General features: G+C 35.6%; 1 protein-coding gene across 1 annotated transcript in view; it reads left to right on the top strand.

Moving 5' to 3' along the window:
* The window catches only part of LOC149570858 (RAN GTPase-activating protein 2-like), a 29,509-nt gene extending 26,866 nt beyond the window's left edge, over positions 1 to 2,643 (top strand). Inside the window, exon 5 of the mRNA XM_089815647.1 lies at positions 2,399 to 2,643. Coding sequence (XP_089671773.1) covers positions 2,399 to 2,643 — 245 coding nt within the window. The remainder of the gene's footprint in view (positions 1 to 2,398) is intronic.
* The last annotated feature ends 16,607 nt before the right edge of the window (positions 2,644 to 19,250 follow it).

Genomic DNA, 19,250 nt, shown 5'->3' with positions numbered 1-19,250 from the left:
AGGGATACTCAAGAGTTTGTGGGAGCTCCTAGGAAGAGTACTAGACAGCGAAGACAACTAGCCAAGTTCAATAACTATGTGGCATTAGTTAGTCAGTTGGTAGATAGTGAGCCTTCTCGCTATCAAGAAGCTGCAGAACATTAGGTGTGGCGAGATGCTATGGTTGAGAAATATTCTTCAATAATGTAGAATGATGTGTGGGAGGTAGTACCTAGATCAATAGATAGGGTTGTAGTTGGATCATGTTGGATCTATAAGATAAAGCATGGTGTAGATGGTAGCATCGAGAAATACAAGGCTAGGTTTGTGGCAAAGGGGTTCTCTCAGAAGGAGGGAATAAACTATGAGGAGACATTATCTCTAGTTGCTAGGCATACTTCTATACGAGCTGTAATCTCACTTGTAGCATAGATGGGATGGCAAATCCATCAAATGGATGTCAAGACAACATTCCTCAATGGTGAGTTGAAGGAGGAGGTATACATAGAACAACCAGAAGGCTTTGTAGCACAAAGCAAAGAGACCCACGTGTGCAGATTGAAGAAAGCATTGTATGGACTCAAGAAGGCTCCTAGAGCGTGGTATGAGTGCATTGATACATACTTGTAGAAAATGGGCTTTGTGAAGAGTGAAGCAGATGCTAACCTCTACTACTTGATGGTTAGGGGTGAGATTCTCATTCTTGTTCTTTATGTGGATGACCTATTTCTTACAGGTTCACTAGGGCTCATAGTGGATTGCAAGAGGAACCTTGCAGAAGAGTTCGAGATGAAGGATTTAGGACTTATGCACTACTTTCTAGGCATGGAAGTGTGGCAAAAAAATGGGGAGATTTTCCTTGGTCAAGGGAAATATTGCATTGAAATCTTGAAGAAATTTGGGATGGAGGATTGCAAAGCCATGTCTACACCCATGATCATGAATTGGAGGAAGGTAGATACATCTAAGGAGAAAGATGTAGATCCCACTTTATATAGACAGTTGATTGGTTCGCTTATGTATTTGGTCAACACTAGACCAGATATAGCATTTGCAGTAAACTCTCTTAGTCAGTTCATGGTTGAACCAAAGAGAATGCATTGGATAGTGACTAAGCATGTGCTATGTTACTTGCATGGTACAGTCGAGTATGGGATCAGATATGTTTGAGGTGAAGGTATCAGGTTGATAGGCTATACTGACAAAAATTGGGCAGGAAGTACAATAGACAAAAGGAGCACTTTAGGGTGTTGTTTCAGCTTGGGATCATGAGTTGTATCTTGGTTCAGCAGGAAGCAGAAGTCTGTGGCTCTAAGTTCAGCAGAAGTAGAATACATAGCAGCTAGCATGGTGACATGTGAAGCTATATGGCTTCGGAAGTTGTTAGTAGCCTTGTTTGGTCAGAAGGTTGAGACTACTATGATACATTGTGACAATCAAAGTTGCATCAAGTTGTCTGAGAATCTAGTGTTTCATGATAGGTCTAAACATATAGATATCAGATATCACTTCATCAGAGATTGTGTACAAAGGGGAGTTGTTCGACTACAATACATACCTACAGATGAGCAGGTAGCAGACATTCTGATGAAGGCTTTGGGAAAGGCCAAATTTATCTTCTTCAGATATAAGATGGGTGTCATGCAGAACAACTTCCTCGCTAAGAGGGAGTGTTAATTATTGTTAGTTGGATAGTTGTTATTTATGACCCAAAAATAGTAGTAGTATTTATGGGTAGCTTGGATAGCTGTTCGTCCTTATCTATGAATAAAATTTGTATTTATGGGTGTTTTGGACAGTTGTTTGTCCACTTGCCAAGAATTAGTAAATGGTTATTATTTACTAATTTTAGAGATTCCCTTTTGGACACCTTGCAACCAATTCTATTATTGGCTGTCGAGTTGTCTTAATCTCAGTTGTTGATTTGATTTAATCTCGGTCGTTGGTTTACCAACAGGAGTAGTATAAAAAGGGATCATTGGGTCATTTCGATAAGAAGTTTTGGGAGAAACGTTTGCAGTGTTAGCAAACAATCTTGTAGTGTTAGCAATGGCGCAGTGTTAGCGTGGAGATAGTAGTGGGGAATATCAGCGAGAGAAATTAGGAGGTTGTCGAAGTTCTGCCAGTGAGAGGCAAGGAATTTTGTATCTCTTGATTTGCTAAAGTTTAATATAATTCCTCATCTGTAGAACTGGTTTTCCCTTAGGGGTTTTTTCCAGGGACAATTTGTCCAAAAATATTGTGTTCATTGTGTTGCTCATTTCTTTCCGTATTATAAGTGAAATTGCAGTTGTGTTATTTTTCAATATTAGTTGGGAATTTGTTTTCAGCAGTTCAATAATCATTTATGATAGGTGATTAATAATCAGTGACTGCAATAGTTTGATTTTTCACACATCTTTAAGTGTTCTTAAGGTAGGAGGAAATTATATCACTCGAAAAGCAGCTCTAGCTTTAGCAGAATGCCTTGCTGTAAATAACTTGCTGACCGGGTTTTATGCAATAGAAAATGAACTCGAGGATGATGGATTAGTTGTAATATGTGAAGCCATATTTGAAGGTCATGAGCAGCTCCAAGAACTTGATTTGAGTGCAAATGAAGTGACTAAAATTGGGGCTAAGGCTGTTGCAGAAGCTATTGCAAATGAGCCCAATTTCTGTTAGCTTTCTATTAAAGAGAATCTCATTTCTAAAAAAGGAATTGAGACCGTCAAAGATGTGCTGAGAAAAGTCATCAAGGGCAATTCTATACTTTTCGGAGAGTTGGAACAATATGAAGATAGTGACACCGAGTCAGAGTAGAAACTATCTCACGAGGATCTATAGTATACATGCACATACACTAGGACCATTTCGGACAATCTTAATCCCATGACGGTGTTCTTTAGTTTTAGGAATAATAGGTAATTCCTCAGCTTCCCAGAGTTACAAGCTCAAGTTTAATCTGAATATTACCAGTTTTCTCTTAATTAGTTTGTTTCACTCATGTCCGTAAAGGTATATTTTATTCTGATATCTTCTATAATGATGATGGGTTTCTGAGAAAACAATGAAGAAGATTAAGCGTGTGGCTTCTTTGTCTATTAAACTGCCAAGAGATCTATGTGACTGCGACATTCATGTAATTTTAGAGAATTTGATGGTTTTTAAATTTATTTTATGAACTATATATCAAGGACTTATCATGTGTTTATTTTGAGAGATAAGAAGTAACCATGTTAAGGCATTTTAATGGTTATGTATTATAATGAGGCCCATTCACAAGCTTCTTCAGAATCAATTTTAGTAAATTTAGTTTTGATGCAAAGAGCAAGTAACTCTCTGCCTAGCAACCTCAAATCTAAAGCATAAAACAAACACAATCTCTTTGTTCTTAGATTGCAACAAGAAACACATTTTAATTTAACAATCCATGGATAGACCATTTACATGCATAGCCTCTCAATGGCCTTTCTTGCTATATAAAATTTTATTATATATATATTTTTGATAAGCAAGAGGCTGAAGCCATTGATTAAGTCTAATAGATCAAATGAAACCCAACTTGAGGGGCACTGAGAGGACAAGGTTGGGCAATAGTCCTTCAGTATTGCCCTACGCAGATCAAAATATCCAATGTATTACAATTAAGAATAAGAAATCTGGGGGTTGATCCCAATAATCCTTTTGTAAACAATGTGCTCTACTTTCAGTCCTACCTGAAACCAATACTCTATGCTACATGTTAGGTGGTTAGAGAAAACCTAAATAAAGAATAATATATACCATCAAAATACCAAGGAAATATATACCAAGTTAGAAAATGCAATCATGAACTAAGAGAGAGGAAAAGAAAAATTGAATGAGCAATAAAATATAATAAAATATAACCATAAAACATATATACTTCTATTCAAGAAAGAGTTTGCCACAACATAATATAAACATCTCATTTCATTAAAAGACCAATAATACTATGGTCGAATGCCCCCTTCAATTCCATCCATTCAATAAGCCCCAATATTATTAGAGACCTTAGATTGACTCAATCATTTGAACACAGGATGGGCAGAATAGTCTACAGGCATTAGAGAGGACAATGTTGAGTCCTCCAATTCTGAAACCTCCTCTTCCTCTACAAGTGGAAATTCCAAACACTCTAAGCTCACCTCTATTTCATTTTCCCAAGCTCCAATCCTATCTTCTGCAAAATACTTCTGCAGCCAGTTTCTTACTTAGGTTCTCTTGACATGCAAAAAAAGGGGGAGGAAGTATACATTCCTATGAATAGTGGGAAACTATTCAATCACTCTAGTTGGATCAAAAGAAGAAATAATTGGTTAAAAAAAAACTAGCTATCGTCCATGCTAGGGAATGCCATAGTGATAGGGTCTGCAAATCAGGAGGTCTTCTCTCATGTTGGCCAGAACTTTTGCCAGGTTTCCTAAATATTCTAGCTTAAACAAACACCTAACCAATATATTAATACATCCTTTGTCAATGCAATCAAACTGGTCATAGCTAGGAACATCATTGGGATATCACTATGAACTCAACACCAATCTATATTCATAATAAATTCTTTGGCCAAAATCCTAAAAAAAGATTGAACCACTGGAAAGTGCTTGTTAAGGAGGACTTCTTTGAGATGAATACCTATTATGGGTTTGTCAAAGGCCAACTAAGAGTTAGGGCCTTTTATTTTAATGATGGTATTCATCTTGTAAGCCATGTGGCTACTTTTTCTAGACTACTCAATTTAATGACACAAGGAGACTTTTCAAATATCTTTTGATGATCCGAATACAATGTGTCTTTTGGTCTACTCAAGAGTAAGAGCTATAAAATTCTTGGGACTTGACTCTAATGGTCCCTTACTTCTCAGTCAAACACAATGATATGAGAAAGTGATAAAGCAAAATATCAATTTCCTTGTATGCTTCTAAAAAATATATTAATGATAAAAGAAAAGAAATTACTTTGTTCTTCATAAGATCATGCTTTCCGCTAATTCCATATGTTGAGTAGTTTACCAAAAAACCCACACTAGAAAAAACTAACATATATATGAAAGATACAAGTAACCTATTAATTTATTATGCCTTCTAGCTTTCTTTCTCATGATTTAGATAAGATGAGGCTTCAAATAGATGGGCACTCATTTGAATGACATTGGTCTAAAAACTACATTTATTTCTAAACAAAACCACCATGAGGTGATCCATCTTTCTCACCTTGTTAAAATAATTTAGGGGAAGCAAAATAACATTCTTCTTATTCACCTTTTCAAATATCTGAAGCTACAAAGAGGCATTAAAATTATATCCTACTGTTCTCACTTAGAAAATCGATAATCCATATAGAGAAAGTTTTAGAAAAACTTCTACTTAATCCATTCCAAAGGAAGAAAATAAAACCACAATTTATGATACCATTCATTCCACAATATCAGAGTCCTATATTGAAGTAGCTTATATTAATAGTATTTCAAGATTAATACATCTTCATTAAGTCTTTTAAACTACTAGAAAGCTTCAAGATTAGGGCATAATTCAAACAAAACCTACCCTTTTTCAGAGAAACTATTTCCATCTACATACATTTACTTAGAGACCAGCCTTTCTTGACTACTAATTAGCTAACCGGAACCCTACTGTTACCCAAATACTACAAATGAACTTTAACAAAAATGGGGTACTTTCTTGTGTTGATGTCAGTTTTGTACTACTACATAACATATTAGCAATTGAATACTTGATATGAAATATTGAACACTCAATTCCTCTCTTGAAAAGTTAATACTCATGAAGACATCAGAAAAAATACAATGTTCCTTACACTTATGGATACTAACTCAGTTATTGATGTGATTTTCTCATAATCACATAGGCAGCCTTACGTTGTTCATTCAAGGATGACTTGGGTTTTGGGATGATGGTGATGATGATGGGTTTGTATGAGTGCTAGATAATGTTGATGGTGGTGATGATGGGGGGTGTGTCCGCCAATAATGCTTCTCTTGACTTCCTTCCTCAAAACTCCAATTTCTAAATTACTTTCTGCTCTATTCCTACTCCCATGAATGGAAAGATTAGAAAATGGATGGAGATCAAATATGATGAAAGCTTATCAGCGGCTCTGCCTCCATAGATGCAATGATTCAAGGGAAAATACTAGATTACCATGCAAGGCTTCCTAACAAGCCGCTAGGATGTTAGTGGCCTAGTTGTAGATCCCTATCAAACATCTACTAATATCACCATATAACTATCCGTCTACTCTTACTCTTACTTAACAACTTCTTGAAATGAAATCTATTTTAATTACTTCAAAAGAAATCTAACTAGTGGAAGTAGAAACCATGCAATAACACCCAATGTTCTTAATCAGCATGCAAGTCACAACAATGATAAAGAGAGTGATTTTGGTATTATCTTAAGCAACAATTTTCTTCAACCCTTTGCAAATGAGAACAAATGGCCTTATATAGAGACCACAATTACAACCAATAGTAGAGATTAACAGGCAAAATCAACAATCCAGATTGGATCCTAGAAACTCTAATTAGGGTTGCCACCCCATCAGCCAATGAGAAGATGCCACCTCTCAATGGACCAATGAAAAAAAGGAAAAGTGGCAACCAATAAGAAGGCACCAAAATGGTAGCCAACCAGAATCAAACACCTATCCTACCCAAGAACAAGGAGAATTTTCCATTTGGGCTTACATCAAATGATCTTCTAATATAGTTCTAACCATTTTTTTCATTTTTTTTGCCAAAGTGATGAACTTGGCTATCTTTTCATTGACTTCCTTCATGGGAGGGCAAAGTGTATGCTTCATCTTGAGCTCAGTTGAATTCATCATGTTGCTCGCTGCTTGCAGTGTCTTCTCATGATCCTTCTCATATTTTTTCACATATTCGATAAAGACATTGAAGGAGGCAAGGGTTCCCAAATTTTTCTTCTTGATGGCAACCTTCCCCAACTCATATAATCTTGATCCAAACTCTGTCTCATTGACGTCCTCCTCCTTGATATCTTCAAAATCAAGTGCAGCCCCAACATCGCTCAACATGGTTGAAATGGAAATGTCAACGCCTGGGTTGTGCTATGCAATCTCATTCTGTATTTCTTCAAGTATCCTCAATTTGATGGTCAAGGCAATAAACCAAGGCTCCACCATACTCAATCCTCCTTCATCTACCAACTTGGCTATTTCCAAATATATCTTTGGTAGCTCAATGAATGCCTGTAGCCCAAGAATGGCTAAGTCCTTGTCTGGAAGGAATTCCTTCCACTCACCTTCAAATGTTTTGAATTTGTTTGTAACAACCACTAATGACCTGAATGTCAAGATAAAGGAAGGCAAGAAATTTTGCCCATCTTGGATTGTATTGCAGATCTAATTCTTGACTTCATGCAGCTAAGCCAATATTTCTTCTATGATGCTCCCATTGTCTTGAGGAAGGACTGCCTGGTGCAACTATTGGATAGGCTAGTAATATCTCCAATATTTATTTTTGGCCTCTAGCTCTACAATCCTTTTGTTTGCCTTCCTTAACCTTTCTCTAGTTGAAACTATGCCTTCATGGATCTCCTCACATTCCATGTCATCTAAGATTCTCCCCAAGTTATGCTCAACTATCTCATATTCTTGGGCTACAATCTAATCTACTATCTTGCTAACTTGTGGTATAGTAGTCTAAACTTTTTAGTGACCCTCATCATCTCTCTTAATTACCTTTGCCACCATTTTTGCAATTTGTCTCTGGTTCTCGCTATCACCCTTTTCCACTAACCCTTGGATATCTTCAACTGTTCGGGCAGTCACTACCTCGCCTATTGGCATAAGCACATGCCTTAACTATAGTGGTGCAGTGCATCTCCCCAAATCTAGATTTGGTTGGATTAGCAAAGCATCACCAATGACCTTAGGTGCCTAGCTCATTTCTTTAATATCAACTAGCTAATCCTCTTCTTCACTAATGACTGTCACATCTTCTCCACATTGGTTCTCTAAGAGAGGAGAGTACTCAGTGCTGTCACTATAACCACTTGATTCTAAATCAGAACTCACCTCTACCATGGCCCCTTGTCCACTTATATTAGCTTCCTGGATTCTAGCCTCATTTATGCTCTCCCTTGATGGCCCTGCATTTTGTTTCTTCACTAGAGGTTCCTGATGTTCTTTACTTTTCTCAACCTCCAAACTTCTCTTCTTGCTCTTAACTATTCTTTGTTGCTGGCTACTACCCTCACCTTTCTGTCTGATTAACTCCGCTAGACCTTCCTCCTCTAGTTTCATCTTCTCATAAGTAAGGTGTATCCTCTAACTTTGTAATTTTTTTAACTTCCCATTATACCACGACTTAGTGTGTAGATCAACTATCCTTGTAATTGCCTCTAATGAAGGATCCTGATGATCATCCCAATCCACTGGACCCAATTCTGTTCCATCTACTATATCATAATCCTCTCTTAGCACATTTTCATCATCTTCCAGTTGATCATGAATATCAAGGCCTTTCCATTTGATTTCCCTCATCATGCCCACTGAAAACCTTGAGAAAGCTAGCTTCCTCACATGAAAGTCATCCTGTGCATTGGCCCAAAAATCTTCTATAGTAGGAATATGTTTAAATTTATTTTCATGAGATGCCTTGATAAGACCATTAGGATCAAATCCTTGTCTTGCTCTATACCATCCTAGATGATACCATTCTAACTCTTTCTCTACAGTTGCAAAGGCAAAAAGATTGAGGCAAGTATCATTGCCTATTCCAAATGAGAAGATAATCCCTATCTCACCTCTAAGTTTCATCATTTTGTCATAATGCTCAAGTTGCCTAGCCAACTCCATCAAAACTACCTTGTCGGGTGGGTACCTTGGAAGTCTCTTGGTAAAAATTGTACTTCCTGCTACTCTAATATAAGTGAATTGCAAAAATTGGATGAATGTTCAACTCCCATACTTCTTAACTTTTACTTCTGCTTCCATTGAGAGTCTCTTAGTAGGTGTCCCTTGCAATATCCTTACTATTTTCATGGCAAAGGCATTACAAAACATTATAATCCTTGGTGTTGTGCAAATGAAGCTATGGATAGCACTTGTGCACCAAATATTGCCCCAGCCTATTGCCAACTACTCCTAAGGCCTTAAGTCCAGGATTTTCATATAATTTCGCAATTAGATAGAAAAGATAGGATGCCATATAAAATTGCTTTTGATTTTGCACGGTCCTAAATTACAATTCTAAATTCTTGCTTATGATCCTAGCCCAATCAAACCTTCTTTTCCATTTTCAATTCCATCAATAAAATAATACATCCACTTCTTAAATTGCATACCTTGAGCTAAGCCCATGATCCGGCTGAGAAGCACAATGAGATTGCCATACTCTAGTTTGGAATCTAACCTGGTGAGCCTTGATGACCTGCTGACTCCCTTATTGCCCTCATGCAACCAATTCTAATTTAGATGAATGAAATAAGCCTCTTGATTATTTTAAAATAACTTAGCTGCCTGATCCATCATAACCACTATCATGCCTTTATAATGGGGAATATTAAATGCTTCTTCAACCACTTTTCTGTCGATGTTGGCCAAGACTCTCTTCCCTTCATCAAAAATGATGGACTTACTAACCAAATAAAACTAGGATGCACACTCCATTACCAATTTTGGACAAGGCAAGGTAGGAGGGAAAGCTATTGCATGTACAATTGTGCTCTTGTAGATTTTCTTTGCCATGGGAGATTGTCCTTCCTTCAATCTATCCTTTAATTGTATTATGTTTACTACACCAATATTGGTATCACTTATTTGCTTCACTTTTGAGAAGAAGGTGGTCTTAGGAATCATGTCTTCCTTGTCTTTTTTGGTATTAGTTCCCTTTGGGTTCTTGCTTGCACTAACGTCTACCATCCTAAACACTTATTTCTACCCCTTCATTCTAAATGATATGGACTGCACTTATCAATCTCCAACCTTCTTTCTATTGATGGAAGCTAGCTTATTTCTGCCTTGCCAAGTCCTATCTCTACACTTATCAGTCTCCAACCTTCAACCTAGGGGTAGGACTACCACTTATTTTTGCCTCTTCGTTACCTTAGGATGGACTGCACTTATATCTCCCAACTTCAACCTAGGGTAGTCTAGCTTATTTTTGCCTCACCAAGTGTCTTATCATGAAATCTACACTTATCAATCTCCAAACTTCAGCCTATAAATGGAATGATGAAGTGGTGGATGATGGATGCAAGAAGAAAATAAGGGAAATGAAACCAAGTAAGAACAAGGAATAGAATTCGCCTTTAACAATCTTCACCTCAATAAATGAATATAATTTGTTTTTACCAATAATCGGGCCCTCTTCAAGTTTGGATCAGATTTTGGAAATTTCAACCTACTTGCAAACAATGATGCCCTAGAAAAAATTAGAATTTTTCCTCCTTGAAATTGCCCATGCACTTGCCAAAAATTAGACCTTGGACCATATAACATCTTCGCAAATAAAATCACCCAAGCTGGAAATTAAAATCGCAGCCCTTGAAGAAAAAATCAGACCTCCACAAAATTGCTCATGCAAGAGAAAATCAAATCTGCCCAAAAAAATTGCCTAGGGCAGAAATTTGCCCCAATTGGAAGAAGGAAAAATAACTAAGCAAGGAGAAAAATCTGCCTTAGAAGAAAAATCACTCAAACACTAGCAAGTTGCCCTTCAAGAGAAAATTGACGAGGAGGAGGAAGATGGAATGAGAAATGGAAGAGTGGGGGAGCCCCTCTTATACCACCATTTCACTAACCCTTCAAGTTGGCCAACTTGCCTTGGAGGAGAGAAAAAATTAAATTAGCCCTCTTAGTGGCCTAGATTTAAATGCCATGCTAAAATTTAATTTGCCCATAGTGAAATTTGCTTGTTCAATTGCTAGTTGTGATAAAAAATTGCAAAATAAAATGAAGAAAGCCTAGGAGATGCCAAAATTATCATTTAAAAGAGTTTTATCAATTCAAATATCATTATAATCAACTCTAGCGAGCCAAAATTGATTTTCAATTTTAATTTCACTATCACAAAATTTCTTTTTTCATTGAAAAAATTCCAAATTTTCCAAAACAATCAAATCTAAAAAATTTCATTTTTGAAAATGATCAAGTTTATGCAATTATATCGAATTTCCAAAATCCGTCTAAGTCCAAAAATTTGCAATTTTACCCTGTCAAATATTATTCTAACCATCAAAAACTATTGCTTTGAAATTTGCTTGGCCTGAGGATAAAATTACATGCTCCAGAAAATCAAGTTAACATCGGGTGAAAAAACAAATCATGACAAATCAAACCCCTCCTAGCCCGAAGATGTCCAAGGTGTGAAATTTTCAAATTCAAAACCTTTGGACCGAAAAAAATTGCTAAGGCAACCAAAAAAAGGGGGTCCCAAAAATTTTGGGGCGATGATGTGAAAACCTCACAACACCTTGTATGTAGGTTTTCTACAAAATGGGGTTTTTCCCCCTATTGTGATTACTAGCCATTGGACATAGAGGAACATAAGAGAGACATTATTCCCACACTTCAAGTTGACACTGACCCTTTACACTTTCAATCCTTCTCCTTGGAGCTTTGGCCTATTGTTGCTTCACCATCTCATTTCTTGATCTTCATCTTTCTTGGAATCATATCCTCTTTGTAGCTGTCCACATCATCCTCATAATCAAGACACGTTACATTGGCATAATCCAAGATGTCCTCATAACTCTCAACACCTTCCTCTTTTAAATATTTGAAAAACTAGTTAGGATCATATGGACATCTGACATGAAATAAGGCCAATAGGAAATTAAGAATCCTCATTCTCATGTCCACCTTATCTTGGAAAGCGCCCTAATCATCTATGCTTAAAATTGAAAATTGGGGACTGGCTTTCCATTAACCTCCACTTTGTCATAGTTCTTTGCATGTGGGGCCATAAGATTGGAATCAATGTTTCATAGATCTATATCCATGTTGACCAAGTATTTCCTTAAAAACAAATTACTATACAAATTTTTTTGTTACATCTATGTCTCTTTCAAAGAACATTGTTAGGGCTAAGAACATAGGTGTATGTAATGTTTCATTGGTCCCATGTGCCTGATAGCCAGTTACTTGTTGGTCCTGTGTGCCTGATAGCCAGTTACTTGTTGGTCCCGTGTGCCTGATAGCCAGTTACCACTTGGTCCCATGTGCTTGATAGACAATCCTGATGGCCATATGGTATAGCTGAATGGAGTGAAATAGTGATGTAGGGACTGTTTGGGTTGGGTCGTATGATAGTTTATGGGAGGCTTGTACGGTGGCTTTTGGGTCGTACAGTATGAAGGCCTTACGTTGGTGGTAAGGAAAGGTCGTGAGGTCAGGTGTGCAAGCAATATGGTTGTGCTAGGAGATGTATGGAGGGAGCCTATGCAAGGATGAGGTGGAGTACAGAATGAAGGTAGAGTCAATCATCCGTACAGTAGGAGGGAGGAAGTCGGCGGTGGTGGACGGATGGGAAATGCTCTGTCATGTAATACATAAACTTATAAATCTGAATTTATTAGATAACACCAAACAAGAATGGAGATTGAACACACATAACCTTCAATTAATATTTGCCACAAGATGGTGCTCTGATTTGCCAGATCTGAGTGAAGTATTACATGCAACAGAATAGGGTGAGGGTTGAATCCCACCAAAATTAGACAAGCCAAGTAGGGAAGATCTTTCACTTTCAAAATAGCGAACAACAGAGAATCTTAGTGAGATTTCCTAGTACAAAAGAAATAATCCAAATTACATGCCTATGACTACCTACAAGCGGTGCTTAACTACTTATCAGGGAAAACCTTTCCAAGGGTGTACAAAGATAGCCAACAACAACACTTACCAATGGACACTAAAACAAAAATAGGTCTGGGATATACTAAATCAATCAAAACCATGCACATACAAATATTAACTTGGACCCTATATTAATTAATTAAAGTAACTAATTAAAGGTCCTTTTATTATATTATTTAAATTCTGCAACTAGTTAATTAATTAATTAAATTAAATTATTACATTAAAATTGGGGACATTACAATGTAATGTCGAATCTTACCTAGTTCTATTAGTATTCTCTAGATATTCTTCCCCCAACATTTGCATTACATTGTCCTTTATTAGAGAATGGAGAAAACATAAGTCCTTGATTTCCATTTGCCTCTTCTTTCCTCTCAATTGTCGAATTCATCCATCTTCAACTCTTGTTAATCTGAAATGAGATAGTTAGTGTCTCTTTTAATAAGTGAAATGTTGGAGAAGAAATGATTGCAAGGTGATAGCTAGCACAAGTATGGATTAATAAGTGATCACCCTTCACAAAAACGATGACCAAGTATGTTGTTTCCTAGTTCCTAATTAAGATGGATTTAGTGTCATCACATGGGTAATACTTTCCCCATAGGAAGAAGATTTTGTTGCGTGTCAAGGGGATATTACATAGATTTAAGAGAAATGCATTATTAGATAAAGATATGGAAATCTAGGCCACCTCGTACTAACTATTATATCCCCTAGTGATAATTATTTACTAATAATGAGAGTGAATTTTGAACTATGAATGCTTTTTAATCGATTGCAAGGGATTTATCAATCCCCAAACTCGTTTGCTCATTTGCCATCTTAGGTCCCTCTCGATAAATATGGTTAAATAATACTCTATTGAAATATTTGCAAAGTTCTAATGCTTTTGATAGCTTCACATCTAACCTTCAGTTGGAAAGAGAGCCCTTTTTTAAAGCATTTATAATTATGCCAAAGTCTCCTTTTATTTCTAACTTAGTTAGTCCTAGTACTTTGCATAAAGAAAGACCTTCTACTAAAGCTGAAACTTCTACCCAATTGTTTGTGGCCTCCCCTATATGTTTTGCTAAATTTTCTATTTCTTCCCCCTATCATTATGAATGTTGCATCTTATACATGAAGTAAAAATTCCTCTGATTATGATATGATAAAGATCTTCAAAAATCAATGGAAACATATCCTCTATCTGCTCCTTCAGACAAATGTGTTAGACTCCCTCTAAACATCAATCTTCTGAGCTCTTTTACTTTTAAGGAAGTGTCAAATTCCCTCTAAATTTGATATCAATCTTCCTTTTCTTGCAAGAATATCCTTGAAGGAAAAGATCAAGGTAAATGGCTTTTATTTGTATTGAAATCATTTACAAATCTTGTGCTCATTCAAGCAAGCAACATGAGAATTACAAGCTTATTCAAGCTCCTTTCGAGAAACCACACTAGAAACATCATTTCGAAGACCAAGAGCCACAACTTAGAATCCACCTTTTACAATGAGACAAATACAATGAATAGAAAACCAAGAGTCACAACTTAGAATTCCACAAAGATGTCCTTTTTGGGATTTGAACTAGGGTCTCCACAATAATTATTGGCTCTTATTGTAAAAAAATACCTTTAATAATTTTTCTCAATAAGAATATTATAAGTGTTCACAATATCGCTTCATAAAATATTTGACATCTATTATAATCAAGTATATCTTAACTTTGCATAATATATTTAAAGGAATATTCAATAATACTATTCTTTAATATAAAATATATAAGAAAATATTCTCAACAAAGTATAACTATATCAAATATTACCTTTATACCTACTTGGTAGGTGGTGGGTCCCTAGTATTAGTGACCTGTACTTACCTCGGGCCCATTTGGTTACAAGAATTGCCGAAAATTCATCTATGCTAGAATAAGCTCTCTTTTGGTATTTTTGTATTCTTAAAATAAGTTTTGGAATATCATTTTGACCTGTTTGGTTGACTTGGAAGAGGAGTCGAAAGATGCATATTCTATGTTTGATTGCAACAATTGAAATAGGAATTGGAATAATTTTTTTTTAGTTTGGTAATATTTTAAATAAATGGCATTTATATATATGTAAATTGGCTTTTTCATTAATTTTTTAAAAGCCAAATAATTTTAAGTAACCTATGTATTATTTTTTAAATTGACTCTATCAGTGAAAGGTATATGACAACCTTTGAAATCCTTCAAAATTCAAAGGACATTTTATTTTTATTTATAATTTTAATTCTAAATTAAAGCAATTATTTTAATGATTATAAGATTAAAAAAAAAATCATTTTGTTTTTAAATACATTAAAGAGAATAAAAAATACAAATAAGTTGAGATCATTAATATCATATTTTGATGATCTTTCAACATAGTTTTAATTATAAGACTAAACACAAGATTTATTTGTAAAGATAATTTTATGAAAGTTTATAAAATATATCAAATCTGATATTGGTCTTTTTTGTCATTTAAAAAAATACAAATTAAACTTTAAAAAATGTTGACCTAGTTTATATCTTATGATGAACAAAGGAAATAGTCAAAAAATGCATTCTAGCGGCAAAATCACAGACCCGACAACCCATCAAATTGGGTTTATTAAAAACTAGAATAAGAGTAAGCTATTCTTATTCCACATTTTTTAAGGAATACTGCTATGCTCATTTTGGGGTCAAATTAGGATAGGAAAATTCTAATTCTAATTTTGTATTTTGCAAACAAACGTTAGATTGGCAAATGCGGGTATTTAGATTTTCCTATTCCTGCCCAATTCTTGCAACCAAATGGGGCCTTAATGTATGCACATTTTCCATTTAGAAATACCTAATATCCACACTTGTAAAACTCTAATTCTTATTCTGATATGACTTACCAAATTGAATTGGTATGTTACCCCTTGTATAGCTACCAACTGACATTCATATATGTGCACTTGTAACAGTTAGCAAGCATGATCCACTTATCCTCTCTGCCTCATCGATATCTATTGTTACTTGTACATCATTTCAAAGCCCTGCACGATGTGTATTTGAAAGTGCCCGACACTCATTGAAAATATACCTCAAATAAGCTTTCCCTTCTATCAAACATTCTGTGTAGGAACGATCTACTCAGGAGTTCTTGTGTGGAATGATTGAGACATACGCTACTAGCCTCTTTACAACCAATGCACTTTGTATCAACCTGGAAAAATCATCATAGCCATACACTAGCTATTGTTGTCCATTTGAGCATTTCATTTTCCATGTTACTGAGTGATCATTATATGATCACATGATTCTCTTTCACAATGTTCCACTGAAAACATGTGTGCGTCAATCCATGGTACCTATCCTGTAAGGTCCACATATGGATGATACAACTATGCATAAGAAATTGACCCTTTATTTACTCCATTGTAGCAGGTCTGAAAATACATAATTGACCCTCTATCTTTGGTGACAATTTGACATTTAGGGTTCACGAACAAATGAGGAGTAGTGGGTGCTACTAAACACTGACCGCCTTTGTATTTTGATACCTTTTGACTCTTTAATTTCTCTCCTATACTACTTTCAAACACTTGCTTACATTTGCAACCAGCTCTAATACCATGTTGAGTTTCAAGGATTGTTGCAAATGTAATAGCACTACCATATTTTTCAGTTTGTGTTTTTCAAATGGTAGTGATCTCTTATATATATTGAGAATAAATTAGGAGACATGTACTTTCATGGGACATATCTATTCATTAAAATAATAACAATGTGTGTGTGTGTGTGTGTGTGTGTGTGTGTGTGTGTGTGTGTGTGTGTGTGTGTGTGTGTGTGTGTGTGCGTGCGCGTGCGCGTATGTATGTATATGTATATAATATCTAACATATATATATCTTAATTTTTTTTGTCTCAAGGTACCAAACATTAGCAAAAAAATTCATAACTAGCAGGGTCATTCCTCAACTAGGTGATGTAAATGTGAAATCTTGAGCCTAGAAAGTAAAGATGATAAACAACAATAAAAAAGATACAAAGGGTACAAAAAAACACATAGGAATATCCTAGGAAAACCCTAACCACACAACAAAAGATCATTTTATTGATAATAAAATGTTCAAGTGTACAATGCCTATCACTTGGTGTGATATATATAACTTAGGGAGAGACTCTTCACATTCCAACCGAAGGGCTCAACAATTTTCCAGAATGTGACTCTTAATTACAACTCTTTGTATTTCCATGCCTTAATGCATGTTGTATGACACATGTCATTATGCTTAATATTTCAATTTAATCATAAGTGTCCTTTTTAGCTAAAGGTGGCTATAATGCTAATAATGTCCATATTTCTAGAGATAAAGATCTTTATCGTAGCTACAATCTTCAACACTACCTCTTAACTGGAGAGAGATCTTTAACTGATTAATCACAAAAGAATGCAACCAAAATGTCAATGATAAAATCTTTATATCACACGAGTCTTACAAAAAAATCATGGAATCACTCAACATAAAAAATTCTGCAGGAAACACATAGTTTTCACGGAGTCTCTAAACATGACACTAAGAGAAAAATTTGCTCATTGTAAATAAACATGAAATCACTCAACATGACATTTTTGTAAGAATCCCAGCTAAGCCTTTAATCATGGATTCTCTCCATGTGAATTGTCATGGAATCACTCAAAATGACATCCGACTGCTATCATGAATTCTCTCCACGTCATGTCATCATGGATTCTTTCCACATGATGAGCACTCCTAGAGGGAAAGAGTTATTTGTAATGTTCCCTTTTTGGGACATTAGAAATATTGAAGTCTTATTTTATATAATGTTAAAACTGAGCATAGACTCAAATTATTAAAAGGTCGATTAATGTTATAAAGAGGGAAAAAGGTCAAGGAGGAATAAGACAAAATGCTAGAGGAAAGTTGAAGAGTCACAAGGGAATAGGACTAAAGCCAGAGGGGAGTCAAAGAGTCTTAGTTTGTGTATTAAAAGGGGAAGAGGCTCACTCCTGGGTATACTTGTTTATGATTCATTTCTAGTTTTCTCTATTGTGAGAGTTATTCAAAAAGCTTCAGCTTTCAGCTAGTTTGAGGATGTAGCCCCTCATGGTGGTAGATAGTGGATGCAAACCCATTGTCCAAGGAGACATCAGCTGAGTGTTTCACATGCGCTTACAGGTTCTTATTCTAGTATTCCAATCTGACTGTTAAATCTATATTTAAGATTGGGTTTTCTAGAGTTGGTTATTGTATTGCTATTGTATAATGCAATAATGTATCTATAGAGTTGTACAAGAGTTTTTTGGTTTTATATTATTGATTTGTGATGTATTTTCATATGTTCAACTCTTGAATAGTATCTTGGAAAGATGATTATTTTTGGAGAATCTGCTAGTTTTGTTGTTACACCATATTATATCTGTCTATGTTGAGTTTGAAAATTATATTTAAGAAGAATTTGATTAAATATCAATTGGGATTTCTATTGGTTTCGATTGTGCCAAAAAATATTTGTAATGTTTTATTTCTGAATATATTGTGGAAAGGAAATTTTAGTAAATATCCAGTTAGGGATATTTCAATGGTATTAGAGCTATGCATCTTGCTATCCTGTGAGGTTATAGATTTTTTCAAATCTGGAGATTCATCTATGTAAGAGCAAGTGTGGAGATTTATTTTTTGTTTTGGGACTGTTACAAAGGGACATCAACTAAGGTAGGTATGGCTTAATGATGCTAGTAGAAGTCTATTATAAATGCAATAGTACACCATAACTTGGGGATATCAGAACTAGGACTGTCTACTCTTCATCGTAGAGCTGTTGGAGAGTCAGGGATTAGTAGACATTAGAGTGGAAACCGTTTTATGTTCCATGAATTATTCAGGAAGTTATGGTAGTGATAGCAGTAATAAAAAGGGTCCAACGTTAGAACTGGACACGTAGGGGCACAAGTATAGAAGAAGGAAGTCAGGCTACCCAAAGTTGAGATTGTAGAGTTGGGAAGTCTAGAATAAACACTTTGGAGAGCAGCATCTAAAATAGGTAATAAGGAAGTCCAAGGTTTTGGGCATTAAGGTTGGAGCCGAGATTAGTTTCTGTGTTGGACTTTGCAACAAATTTGAAATTTTGGTTTTAGTGTGGCGTAGGAGGCTTATGGTTTTAGAGAGCATTAGAAATGCTCTCTGATGGTGTACATCCATAGAATAATGCGTGCAAACCAGACCACCTCGCAGTCTTTCTGTGAACATCATTCAATCACACAGGTATACAACTTGGTATTTAATGAGCCCACACCTACAATATTAGTTACAAACCTTTAGGTATCAACAAAAGCCACTAATAGTAGGGGAGATTACTAGAAACAATGACTCCTAACATGGGTTGGGAGGCATCATTGTTTCACACCCTCACCATAGAGTGAGAG

Source organism: Cupressus sempervirens, chromosome 2 (assembly GCF_028749045.1).
Source record: "Cupressus sempervirens isolate cs-2001-9-10 chromosome 2, ASM2874904v1, whole genome shotgun sequence".
Lineage (NCBI taxonomy): Eukaryota > Viridiplantae > Streptophyta > Pinopsida > Cupressales > Cupressaceae > Cupressus > Cupressus sempervirens.
Note: the sequence above shows the minus strand (reverse complement) of the source record. Positions and strands in the feature narration are given on the sequence as shown.